At 38.1% G+C, this 14,253-nt stretch overlaps 1 protein-coding gene across 1 annotated transcript in view; it reads right to left on the bottom strand.

The window, feature by feature from the left end:
* Positions 1–14,253, bottom strand: part of GRIA4 (glutamate ionotropic receptor AMPA type subunit 4) — a 349,019-nt gene that overhangs the window by 71,919 nt on the left and 262,847 nt on the right. Inside the window, exons 6-7 of the mRNA XM_037505703.2 lie at positions 6,004–6,057; positions 3,036–3,239 (exon numbers count right to left, since the gene is read on the bottom strand). Coding sequence (XP_037361600.2) covers positions 3,036–3,239; positions 6,004–6,057 — 258 coding nt within the window. The remainder of the gene's footprint in view (positions 1–3,035; positions 3,240–6,003; positions 6,058–14,253) is intronic.

Here is a 14,253-nt window from a genome sequence, read left to right on the forward strand (position 1 = left end):
CCTCTCATCACCCCGCACCTCTGGCCTACACCCCAGCTCTTGTATGCATAAATAATCAATCTTTAAATAAACAAACAAAAATTAGGTTGTCAAGAAATTGACTTAGAGAGTGAATGTTTGATGATTAAGTAGAGAGATGATAGATTTAGGCATGCATAATGCAGAAAAATGAAAAAAAATATATAGGAAAGCATAAAGAATGAAAAAGTATGGGAAGCATAAAGAACAAATTAAAACAATTCTCCACAGTCATGGAATTTTAATGGGGGAGCACTGCTTTTGGGTAAAAATGTTACTAGGCTGCAAATTTTGTGAACTGAGTTCTAGTCTCCCATTCTGACACTAACTAGGTACCTAAATGTCAAAAAAAAATCACATTATCTTTATATTCTTCATTTTCCTCACCTTTTAAATGAGGCATGAATGGGGTGTGCACGAGTGTGTGTCAGAGTGTGTGTGTGGTGTGGTGAGGAAGCTGTGGAATATGCTCAGTTAATCTGTAATCATATAGCTTGAACCATTCTATAATTTGATACTTCTTTATATACAGAATCAGGTGTTTCCCTAGATATAAGTTGAATATATTTAAAAAATTAAAAATCTAAATAAATGAGAGCGAGATTTTCAGAATTTCTTGTAGGTGCAATAAATGTCATTAATTCTTTTTGGTGGCCATATTTACATTATCTGACTGCTGGAGGAGAGAAAGATTTAAATGTAAATTCAAAGAATGTTTCTAAGGCCAGATTTCTCTTAAGAGTGATATGGTTACTTAAGCAAATGGTCACTGTGGGGCTATATAAGGTATTTACTTGTCTGTGAGTTTGTTTATTTATTTGAACTTACTTATTCATTGTAATCAGACAGGACAGTTTCCATCTTGCTTTTGATCTGTGTAATCTTGGAAAATTACACTGAATCCCATTTTCCTATCTATTAAATAAACATCTATTTTAAAGATTAACTAGGAGAATCATGGTACCATAATAAATACAATGACATGAGCTGGGTGCTGAAGGATAAGCCGCCATTCGTAGATAAAGTTGTAAAATAAAGACCCATTTTCCAGGAAATCTAGTTAAAACACCCTGCTATATTTATGCTCTAGCCAAATGTAACAGGCAGTTGAAGCCAAAGACTGGTACAGGTGGCGCCCCCTGGAGGGAGGATTGATAGCTCCAGGCAAAATAGCAAAGTATTGGTGGGGTGGAGACCCTGATAAGAAATATGAGGGACTGCAGAAGCAGCCTCCAGGGATCAGTATTCAGAATTCAGCGTTTTCGGATCTTCAAGAATTCCAGTTGAAATTAGAAGGTTATTGTGGGCCTTCTGAAGGACATGAAGAGGCTTCCAGCAGCCAACCTTAGTTCAGAGGCTTTGCAAGTAGCCAAGCAACTGAAAGCGTTTCCAGCTTCGCTGCTGTTATAGCCTGAAAGGAAAGGAAGATGCCATCTTGGGAGCACGACCTTTTGTTGGGATAGGAGTGCCACATCCTCAGTAGCGGGAAGATACCATTTTGGGAGCTTTGTGAATAGGTCTTTAAAGCACTGACACTGCTTCGGGTAAGGTTAACAGCCATTTGTGGTCTTGTTATAGGACAGGGAGAGGGCAGCCCAAACCCCGCAAACCTGCCTATTCTAAATGGGTTCTGCCATCCGCCGCATCAACACAAAACATAGAAGACTTTAATGGGAAGGAACTTTAATACAACTAGGAAACAATACAGGAAAGGCAAATAATCTAGTTTCTAAATCAAGCACCCAAATTACCCGTCCCCTCATGGGTAAAATCCATCCATATGGATTGGCCCAGAGCAAGGCCCCAAAGCTGCCACAAGTCTAAAGCATCTTCCAGTGGGGACCACAGCAAAGGGTCACAAACAACCGGACAAGCCCGGAAGGAAAAGAGCAAAATCAACATCAAGATAAAAAAGCTGCCATTGTCACCTCCCCATGGGTCTCACCCACATCTGTGTCACTCGTCCACAACCAAAAAACAAGCGCAGTTTCTTCACATGTCTCTAGGCTCCATCCTGCTTCCTTTCTCAGTCTCTTCTGCAGCTTCTCCTCTTTCTGCTCAGTTCCACCCTCCCTTGGTGGGGCAGGGAACCTCCCCTTTCCTGGGGACCACCCTGTTACAGTCTCAGTAACTCTGTTTTCTCTGGTTTATTAAATAAATCCATTTTTTTTTTTTGTTCTCTAAACCTGAGTAGTCTTGCAATTAATTGGGCACGTGATGAAGAACTCAGACAGTGACCTGTAAACTATTTGGGGCACTGTCCTTGGCCAGTTTAGTGCCTCTTGCTGTCCTATATAAAAATCACCCAATAGTTTTCTTTACATTCCTCCCAAACAAGTTACTTTGCTTCAAATTCCTGTGGGTTTCATCTTACTGACTTAAGGCTCTAAAGTATACAGACAATACTCAAGATCTGTGAGTGTTTCTGTGGGTGAAATAAAAAAGTGGAATAAAGAATATGAAGTCACTCAAATGCAAACTATGATTCCTTCTAAGTTACTAAATTGAGTTAGAAAAGAAAGACACAAAAAAGACATCACAGAACTTATATGATGAGGTATCAAATATTGGCACACAGTCCATCACATACAGAACAGCTTATCTAAGTTGCTGTGTGAAGATCCTAAAATTGCTATTGAGAAATAATAGCGCTAGGGTAAGATTATGACTAAATTGGCCCTGTGTCATAATTATTATTCATGATGGTTTTCTCCTCAGGAAACTATGATACAGGCAATAATGACAGCCACATTGATTTTTTTTTTTCTCTTTACTTTTTCAATCTCTGTTTTCTTCCACTGTATTTCTTCTTGATGCAGAAAAATTGGGTGAGGTATTGACATCTGATATTTACCAGCCTGTTGCTCAATCTTTCCTATCAATCACTACTATCCTCACTCCCTTCTTCTTATAGTGTATGATGCCACCAGTCCCAGCTCTTGGGTGGACATTTTGGTAAAGTGCAAGGGAGCTTGGTATTAGGATTGAGAGTCAAGTTACCAAGGTTCTTCATTAACCTTTCTGAGATAGGTTGAAGGCAGCTGACTCTCTTCCAAGGAATTGTCTTCAGTGAACATCTGAGAAAACTCTGGGGTCAAGGCTGTGTTAAACTTCTTTGATGAATACATTGACTGCCTAGTCACAACTTGAAGACACTCCAGAATTTTGGGGTTCAGGTAGAAGGTGATGCTGAAATTACTGTTAAAGTAGCCTGGAAAGAACTATATAGTCCACAAAGAGCAAGAAAAACCTGAACTAAATAAAGCCTGGAGAGGGAAAACTGCTCCTGCCCTTTTTGAGTTTGCAGGGTACTGATGTATTACTTGTGGCTGGACCACAGGATGTTGGACAGTATCTGGTACAGAGGAAGTTTAAAGATTTCATGAATAAAAATAATGCATGCATTCTATACTATGGGTGCATAGGGTGATTGTGAAGCCAGAAGTGGGGCTATCAGATTGGATACATAGGCACAGCTTTTGGAACAAGTGATTGTTAACTAGCATTGGGTGTGTCTGTTGCTAGATATGACACATAAGCTAAAGCTGTGTAGATAAAAGATTTTTTTTTAAAGATTTATTTATTTATACAAGCACTGGGTATAGTCAGAAGCGTGGGAGGGTGAGAGAATTCACCAGAGCCAGAGCGGGGAGCAGAACAGGCAGACTGATGAAATACACTGCTGAGGGGAGCAGTGGGCGACAGGAGAGATCTGCAGGCCATGTGGGACCCTTACCGGTGGCTAGGGATTGAACCGGTGCTGCAAAGTCTGCAGGCAGCTTTGCAGCCCGGCGCTCAACCGCTGCACCACCAGGGAGGCCTGAATGAGGGATATTCTTAAAGGGCTTTGTGCATTAAGATAAATCCTTCATCCTAAAGGATGTTATTGGTGCAGTGCTTAGATTTAAAATGCTTAATCTCGTAGAATAGGTAACTGCTGGGGCAATCACTATATCATTTTGAGAGAGTCACAGGAAGTTCAATGGAGGTGGGAGGTGATAAGAATTAGCAGGTGATTAGGGAAGACCAGAGGGTCTTTTCCCTTCATGAAGGGTGTGATTATTTTTACAATATTGCAGCGGGAGTTAATGAAATAATTAAACAGGATAATGATATGACCATACTATCTTTAAAAAATAACTGAAGCAAAGTGAACAAAGAACTGGAAAAGAGAAAGTCTAGGGCAAATTGGAAAGCAATTTTCTCATTTAAATCCATGAAAACAGACTAAGTAAACCAGCAGGTAATATTTTCCTGTCTCTAGCTTCTTGGAACTTTTTAGGAGAGAGCTTTATTTATTGGGATAACATGTGCTTACGCCAGTACCACTAGATATTGGATAAGTCTAAATACAACACATGTGTACCCACATACTAGCCACAAAAGTACCAAAGAAGGGGCCTCCCCAGTGGCGCAGCGGTTGAGTGCTGGGTTGCAAAGCTGCCCGCGGCCTCTGCGGCGCCAGTTCGATCCCCGGCTGCTCCCCGGCCACTGGAGGAGGGTCCCACATGGCGCGCAGACCTCTCCTGCGCCACTGCTCCCTCAGCAGTGTACCTCGGTCCTTCTGCCTGTTCTGCTCCCCGCTCTGGCTCTGGTGAATCTCTCACCCTCCCGCGCTTCTGACTGTACCCAGTGCATGTATAAACAAACAAAACAAACAAACAAATAAATAAACATGCCTCTATAAAAAAATAAAAAAAAAGTACCAAAGAAGGAAGATTTCAGCAATCTTTCAATCTTATAATTTTTTACCCATTTTCAATTTGCAACTGTTAATAATAGTGACAGTGAAATGTCATGAATGGGAGAGGTACATGTCCACTCACTTAGATATCAGGCACAGTTCATGCTGTTTAGATGGTGTCAGTTCTCTGTGAGTCTTCTTGGACCCTCATCAGCCTAATGTGTGAGTGATATAGGGAAGGGATCCTCCTTTTTAGGGCTTGCTGGAGGTGAGATGCCAACATGCTGCAATAACTACAAAGGCTAAAAGTATCAGTGGGGCATAAGAAACTTAAACCTATTCCCATTTCATTAGAATATGATGCATGGGACTGAATCATAGTTAACTGAAGACACAAACTGGACATAAAGATAATTAAAAGGCAAATTTAAATAATGCTGAAGTGCACTCACAACCAACTGTGTCCTTATGTTTATGTTACAGAGGTGTCACTATGAAAAGAGGAGGAGTACTATAGAGCACTAAACTGGCACCATTTTTTCCCGCCCCCACTTACATGCAGCCACCTTGGATTACAAGTCCCAATATGCCATGAACCAGACTTACTGAGCAGGAGAGCTACTGGGAAGTAGGGGCGGAGTAGAGCAGATTACATAACAGGGAAGGGAGGCCTGTTGCTCTCCTGTGACCCAATTTGCACCTGATAATGCTAGGAAGGAAACTTGGAGGAGACATGCTGGAGAGAGGCATTATTTGGTAACTTTGAATTCTGAATTTCTCCTACAGTTCCAGCTCTTTGGGACCTGCTTAACCCCTTTTTTGTGGTTTCCCCGCCAAAAGGTACTTTTGGGGCTCAGTGGCCCTGCTTCAGGCTGACAGTTTGGCTGTGCATTTGCCCATGAGGGTATGGGTAATTCTGGGGAGGGTTATTGGGAAACTATTATTAGAAATACTCTTCTCCCTCTCCATGCACACTAATTCTGTTGAAGATTTGTCACAATAAGAGTTTGTTTCCTTTGTTTTTGTGTGGTGACTGGCTGCACTCTTTTAGAGCATACACTCCTAAGTAGTTTGGGACCCCTGGGTGGCTCCTAAAATTGAATAATATTTTATTTACATACATGGACCCGGCCATCTGTATTTTAGTCAAAGAATTTAATTTAAGAATCCCAGATATTTGTAATATTCTGTAAGTTGTTTCTCTGTTTAGAGGACTGTTATTTTAAAGAAATCCAAACATATCTATATTGAAATTCTGCATCTATAGGAAGTTAACCAATTAGGAAATAAGGGATTCTTACCAAGTTTGCAATGATATAATGGTAGCCTTTAACATGCTTTCCAACACTCACAATCTGTGAAGAAATAAGGAAATAAGAGACAATCAATTTAAATCTTACTGAATGATTATATTCTCTAACATAGAATTTAACATTTCTAGCATACTTACATATGGAAATATGATGAGAAAATTATATAGCTTCCTTATAAAATTGATTTACTTTTAATTAGGAGAAATTCAGAAGTCATTAAAAATTAAGTAAAAAAAAAAATACTGCTTTAATTTCAATCACATTGTATAAATGACCAATCATTTCACTACACCTTGTTCAGAAAACTAGTATGCTATGATCCCTGCAGGGAATGACAATGTCACAAAACAATCGATAGCTCAGATACATTTCAACATGAGAAATTTAAGTTAATTTCTGCACAGATAATTTAGATGTGCTTAATTTACTGACAATTTATAGAAATGCATGATGGATTGTTGGATGTCTATGACTCGTAAGAATGATTCTAAGTAGATTATATTTATTGTCCTAAGCAACAAGTAAGGTTTTTTTCTGATATCACAGAATACATAGATAATTCTTACCTGAATATGGATACAGCATTATGCTATTATTAAACAAACAAAACAACAAACAAGAACAAAACAACATCAAAGTGTTTTTCTCTTTGCTAAATTATTTTTTTTTTTTATTTCTAAGAATGTTTTTATGAATGCTTAGGAAACTGGGAACAAAATTTTTGAAAAAGGAAAAACTGTATTTTATGTAAAAGTACAACTTTATTTCACACAAAACAGAAAACTCCTATTTTCTATAAAACTGAAAATTACTTCAATGAGAGAAAATGTAATGACAGTCTTTATACCTCATTGGTGTCCTCCAAGGTAACAATATAACATTTCATATGCTTTCATCATATTTAAAAATTTGAATTGTATTTAATATTTTAATATTCTCTAAAAATAATTATATATAGTTACCTGTATATAAAACAGAACAAAATCCTTTCAAATCCAGAACATATGAATTGTGCTAAAAAAGCAGTTTTGCCCACATGGCTAGGGTGAAATGTAATCTCTGCTCATCTCATCTTTTCTTTTCAATTGTATCTAAGATCTTCTGTTTGTCTTTAAACATTTGCAGTTTACTTACTATTTTTTGCTTATATTGTTCAGAATTTGTTGTTTCCTGACCATGAGGGTGAGCCTTTAATAATTCTAGGAAAATCTCAGCTAGTATTCCTTAAAATAGTGCTTTGGGCCTCCCCTGGTGGTGCAGTGGTTGAGCGCTGGCTGCAAAACTACCCTCAGGCTCTGGAGCGCTGGTTTGATCCCGGGCCGCTGATGAGGGTCCCACATGGCGCGCAGACCTCTTCTGCCGCGCCCACTGCTCCCCTTGTTAGTCTGCCTGTTCTGTTCCCTGCTCTCGCTCTGGTGAATTCTCTCACCCTCCCACACTTCTGACTGTATCCAGTGCTTGTATAAATAAATAAATAAATCTTAAAAAAAAAAAAAAAAAAAGTCATTCTGTGTTTGCTTCTACAGATAGTAGAATGGTGGCAGTGCTTGGAGCACTTTATTGATTATTATTTAGCTTTCAGATTCCCAGATCATAGTGTATGGAATAAATTCAAAATAGGATCTACCGAAAGGTGTGACAACAAATCCTCAGAGAAGATATTCCCCTCACACACTAAACCTGGACAAGGCAGAAAACAATTTGTTGACCTCCTGTGCAAGGACAGATTTTTTTCTACTCTAGTCTAGGCTACCCATCCCAGCAACTTCCTTGGATGCAATAGCTCTTCATTCTTGATTCCAGAAGATTTTCTTTACTTTCTTGGAAGCTCAGCTAAGCATTTGTAATGTTTTGTGCAACATCTCTATTTGTTTTACATTGCTGGATTTATCCAGTACACTGAAGTTCCCTAGACAATCTCATCCTGCAGGTGAAGTAAAACAATAAATAGATGGTATTATAAAGAAGGTTAAGTAAAAATAGTTAAGTTAGTCCTCATCACGGTAAACCAAACTTGAGCCACTCAGCCTGGACTGAGGAGCTGGGGCTATTTTAGTCTCGGGGAATCTCAGGTATAACTTGTGCAAAGGCAATGATCAGGGATCACCTGATGGTTGTACTCACTTGGGAAACTGTACTCTATCACTGAGTGCACTAGGGATTCCTGCTGTAAGACTTCAGCAGGGATTACTGCCACTCAGCCATGCATTATTATCTGATTCTGCCTCTGTGCAACTTCCTCGGGTGTTACGCTCTCTTTAAATCCCTATACACATCTTGCGTCTTCATTGTCAGAACTCTCAGCTGGTGATTTACGTGTGGTTGCAGTCAAAAATGTCTTCTTTCTTTTAAATTCATTTTAAAGTATAAACACTTATAAATGTTTATAAGATGTGGCGCCAATTCTTTACTAGGTTTGTCCATAAAGAAATTATTGTCAGTTCTATATTGCTTTGCAAGGAACTATAATAAATTATAGTTTATATAAGATCTTTTCAAAGGGTGAGGACTTATAGAAACCATAGGAACTGAAAAGAACAAAAATGCTGGCAGAAAAAACCTTGCAGAGTTAGATTCCATCAAAACTTCAGGGACAAAGGGCTTCTAAGGACTTCAGGGATCTGGTGGCTTTTTTACCTGGATGGTGATGTTGAGCTAGATCCTGGCTGGAAGAAAACAGATGTGCTGCACCAACTGTAGTGAAGATCTCACTGCCTTTGAAAACCCACCATTCTGATCTGGGCTGTTGTGTGTGAGGCCAGATCTTGACTCATTCACCATTGGGTGGAAGTTTCTATGTGTTAAAAATCCAATTTATACTCCAAAGGAAAGTATCCTGGTTCAATGTCATTAAGTTTATTTGTTTATTTACTTATTTATTTATTTTCTGAATGCCTGGGTAAACTGTTATGGGTGTGGATTCACACGACTTTCTCCACTCAGATTAAGTGAAAACTATCTCACATAAAAAAGACAGCTAAGTGATTTGACTTTGCATTCAGGCACAACTGTGTTTCTGTATTTCTTTTTTTTTTTTTTTTTTCTAGGCCAAAGATTTTATTTATTAATATCCTCTTTTTTTTTTTTTTTAATTGTCCTGCTATATTTATTTATTTTTTTTTTTTTAAATATTAAATTTTATTTTTATATTCCCCATACAATTGCAAACGCCCCATTCTGACCCCAATCCTTCCCCTCCCGCCCCCCACCCCCAAAAAGTGTCTCTGGTTCATAGTTTTTTTGTTGATTTTGATTTTCACTTTCTTATATTCATTTTCCTGGTCCCTTATTTAAGTTTTCTAGATTCCTGCTATGAGTGAGACCATCCGGTATTTTTCTTTTTCTTTTTGGCTTATTTCGCTGAGCATGATCCCTTCCAGCGCCATCCATGTTGCTGCAAATTGCATGTGTTTATCTTTTTTGAATGCTGAGTAATATTCCATGGTATATATGTACCACATCTTCTTGATCCAGTCATCTATTTTTGGGCATTTGGGTTGTTTCCAAAGCTTAGCTATTGTAAACAGTGCTGCTATAAACATAGGAGTGCAGGTGCTCTTTGGAATTGATGTTTCTGTGTCCTTTGGGTAAATACCTAGGAGTGGAATTGCTGGATCATATGGAAGCTCTATGTTTAGTAGGTCCAGAAATCTCCACACAGCTCTCCATAGTGGTTGGACCAGTTTGCACTCCCACCAACAGTGCACAAGAGTTCCTTTTTCTCCACATCCTCGCCAACATTTGTTGTTGCTAGTTTTTTTAATATGTGCCATTCTCACTGGTGTGAGATGGTATCTCATGGTAGTTTTGATTTGCATTTCCCTGATTACAAGTGATGTTGAACATTTTTTCATATGTCTGTTGGCCATTTGCATTTCCTCTTCAGAGAAGTTTCTTTTTAGCTCTTCTGCCCATTTTTTGACTGGATTATTTTCTTTGTTGTTGCTGAGTCTCATCAGCTCTTTGCAGATTTTTGTGATCAGTCCTTTATCATTAGTGTTGGGTGCAAAAATGTTCTCCCAGTTGGTGGGGTTTCTCTTTGTTTTTGTTATTGTCTCTTTTGCTGTGCAGAAGCTCTTTAATTTGATGTAGTCCCAGCTGTTTATCTTTCTCTTCACTATCACTGCTTTGGGTGATGTGTCTGTAAAGATGTCTTTGATGTGCAAATCCCGTAGTGTTTCGCCTATATTTCCTTCTATGTATTTTATGGTTTCAGGTCTTATGTCTAGTTCTTTAATCCATTTTGAGTTGATTTTTGTGTATGGTGTGAGGTAGTGGTCAAGCTTCATTCTTTTGCATGTAGCGACCCAGTTTTCCCAGCACCATTTATTGAACAAACTTTCTTTGCTCCAATGCATAGTCTTCGCTCCTTTGTCAAAGATTAGTTGACCATAAATCTGTGGGTTTATTTCTGGATTTTCTATTCGATTCCATTGGTCTGTTCTTGTTCCAATACCATGCAGTTTTGATGATTATGGCTTTGTAGTATAGTTTGAAGTCTGGGAGTGTGATGCCTCCATTTCCTTCTTTTTTTTTCAGTAGAGCTTTGGCTATTCGGGGTTTTGGTGATTCCATATGAATTTCATCAATAATTGTTCTATTTCTTTGAAGAATGCCATTGAGATTTTGATTGGAATAGCATTGAATCTGTATATTGCTTTGGTAGGATGGCCATTTTAATAATGTTTATTCTTCCAATCCATGAGCAGGGGATGTCTTTCCATTTCTTTGTGTCTTCTTCTATTTCTTTTAACAGTGTTTTATAGTTTTCTTTGTATAGGTCCTTTACCTCTTTTGTTAGATTTATTCCCAAATATTTGATTTTTTTTGTTTCGATAATAAAAGGGGTGGTTTTTTTGATTTCTTCTTCTTCAGATTTATTGTTTGTGTATAGGAAGGCTACTGACTTTTGCGTGTTGATTTTGTATCCTGCCACTTTACTGAATTGATTGATGAGTTGAATTAGTTTTTCTGTGGAGATTTTGGGGTTCTCTATGTATATTATCATATCATCTGCAAATAGTGATTGTTTGACTTCTTCTTTTCCTATTTGGATTCCTTGGATGTCTTTCTCTTGTCTTATTGCTCTGGCTAGGACTTCCAGTATTATATTGAAAAGCAGTGGTGAGAGTGGACATCCTTGTCTTGTTCCAGATCTTAATGGAATTGCTTTCAGCTTTTCACCATTGAGAATGATACTGGCTGTTGGCTTGTCATAGATGGCCTTTATGATGTTGAGGTATGTTCCTTGTATCCCAAGAATTTCAAGGGCTTTTATCATGAATGGGTGTTGCACTTTGTCGAAAGCTTTCTCAGCATCTATTGATATTATCATATGGTTTTTATATTTCTTTTTGTTGATGTGTTGGATAACGTTGATTGATTTTCGGATGTTAAACCATCCTTGTGCCCCTGGAATGAATCCAACTTGGTCGTGGTGAATTATCTTATGGATACATTGTTGGATTCTGATAGCTAAAATTTTATTGAGGATTTTTGCATCAGTGTTCATTAGGGAGATTGGCCTATAGTTTTCCTTTTTTGTGTTGTCCTTATTCGGTTTTGGTATTAGTGTAATATTGGCTTCATAGAACGTGTTTGGTATTGTCCCTTCCTTCTCAATTTTTTGGAAGAGTTTGTGAAGGATAGGCACTAATTCGTCTCTGAATGTTTGGTAGAATTCATTTGTAAATCCATCAGGTCCTGGGCTTTTGTTTTGGGGAGGTTTTTAATTACCATTTCAATTTCGCTGCTTGTAATTGGTCTGTTTAGGTGTTCTATTTCTTCTTTATCTAGCTTTGGGTGATTGTAGAGTTGTAGGAATTTGTCCATCTCCTCTAGATTGTTGAACTTGTTTCCATATAACTGTTCATAGTAGTTACTGATTATTCTTTTGATTTCTGCTGTGTCCGTTGTGATTTCTCCTCTTTCATTTATGATTCTGTGCATTTGTGCTTTCTCCCTTTTTTCCTTTGTGAGCCTGGCTAGGGGTTTGTCTATTTTATTTATTTTTTCAAAGAACCAGCTCTTGGTTTCATTGATCTTGGATTGTTTTTTTAGTTTCAATTTCATTTATTTCTGCTTTGGTTTTATTATTTCTTTTCTTCTACTGGTTCTGGGGTTTTTTTGTTGTTCTTTTTCTAGATCTTTGAGCTTCGAGATTAGGTTGTTTCTTTGAGTTCTTTCTTGTTTTTTGATGTGAGCTTCTATTGCTATATATTTTCTCTTATTACTGCTTTTGCTGCATCCCATACATTTAGGATATTGGTGTCCTCCTTGTCATTCAATTCAAAGAATTTTTTAATTTCTTCTTTGATCTCCTCGTTAGTCCAGTGGTCTTCCAGTAGTGTGGCTTTTAATCTCCATGAGGTAGGATAGTTCCTTGCCTTCTTTTTATGATTTATTTCTAGTTTGATGCCTTCGTGGTCAGAAAAGATGGTTGGTATGATTTCAATCTTGGTGTATCTGTTGATGTTTGTCTTGTGCCCCAGTATGTGATCGATCCTGGAGAATGATCCGTGTGCGCTTGAGAAAAATGTGTACTCCGTTTTTTTTGGGTTTAGTGTTCTATAGATGTCTGTTAAGCCCAAATGCTCTAGGTCCTTATTTAGAGCTTTAGTTTCTTTACTTATTTTTTGTCTTGTTGATCTATCCATTGTTGATAGTGGTGTGTTGAAGTCTCCCACTACATATGTGTTTTCTCTGATGTCTGTTTTCAGAGAGGACAACAGTTGTCTGATATATTTTGGTGCTCTTTCGTTTGGTGAGTATATGTTAATGAGTGTTATTTCTTCTTGAAGTATTGTCCCTTAATCATAATGTAGTGACCATTGGGGTCTCTTTTTATTTTTTTGAGTTTGAAGTCTGTTTTATCTGATATAAGTATAGCTGTTCCTGCTTTCTTTTTTGGCCCATTTGCTTGTAGGATTGTTTTCCATCCTTTGACTTTGAGCCTATTTTTATCTTTTGTAGCTAAATGTGTTTCCTGGAGACAGCAAAAGGTTGGGTTTTGTTTCTTAATCCAGGCTGCAACTCGGTGTCTTTTTATTGAAGAGTTTAGTCCATTTACATTTAGAGTTAATATTGATATGTTAGCATCTGTATTTGCCATTATGTTTGTCTTTCCTTTGATTTTATTTATTTATTCTTTTAATAACTTTTTTTTTTTTTGTCTTCTTTCGTTGTTATTCGTCCCTCTGAGGTTCTGGCTTTAGGATTCCTTGTAGTATTTTTTGGAGTGGGGGTTTAGTCGCAATGAAATTCCGGAGTTTCTCTTTGTCTGGGAAGGTCCATATTCTTTCTTCATGGAGGAAAGAGAGCTTTGCGGGATAGAGTATTCTTGGTTGGCATCTGTTTTCTTGGAGTCTGTTGACTATGTCCCTCCACTCTCTCCTTGCCCGTAGTGTTTCTTCAGAGAAGTCTGATGTCAGCCTGATTGGTTTTCCTTTGAATGTTATCTGTTTCTTCCCTCTTGTCAGCTTCATTATTTTTTCCTTGTCCTGGATTCTTGGGAGCTTTACTATTATGTGTCTTGCTGTGTTTTTCCTTTCGTCGTGGAAGTTTGGTGTTCTTCTTGCTTCTTGTATATCAATTTTCAGCTCCTTCTTCTCATTTGGGAAGTTCTCTTCAATTATATCCATGAATATTTTCTCTGTTCCTACATCTCTCTCCTCTCCTTCTGGAATTCCTATAACTCTTATATTTCCTTTCCTCATGGAGTCAGATAGTTCCCGAAGTCTTTCTTCATTCTTTTTCCTTCGTACTTCGCTTTCCTTTCTGTTTTGGTTCTTTTTATTTCTGTGTCTTCAAGATTACTTATTCGTTCTTCCATTTCATCTATTCTGCTTTCATTGCTTTTCCCAGAGTTCTTTAGTTCCTCCATTAATTCTTTGATCTCCTGCATTTCTCTTACTTCCCTCTTTAGGGACTCAATTTCCTTCTTCTGATCTATCACTTTTTTAATCATGGCAATTTTAAATTCTCTTTCTGGAAGGCTCAGAAGTTCTTCCAATTTGCTGTCGTTGCAATCTGGGGAGTGGTTTTCTTTTTGTGGTGTGCTTCTTTCCTGAGGAGTTTTTAGGTTGCGTGTGGTTCTTCTACTCCCTACTGTCTGTTTTCTAATTTGTCGTATGCGTTGGGACACTGTGTTGCTCGGACTGACTGACATCTTGGGTGAACTTCTCCGCTCCCCTCTGGCTCTTCCAGGAGCCATCTCTGTCTTCTGGGGGAGCTTTCTGC

The sequence above is a fragment of the Talpa occidentalis genome, unplaced genomic scaffold, assembly GCF_014898055.3.
Source record: "Talpa occidentalis isolate TD23 unplaced genomic scaffold, MPIMG_talOcc4v2.1 talOcc4.12, whole genome shotgun sequence".
NCBI lineage: Eukaryota > Metazoa > Chordata > Mammalia > Eulipotyphla > Talpidae > Talpa > Talpa occidentalis.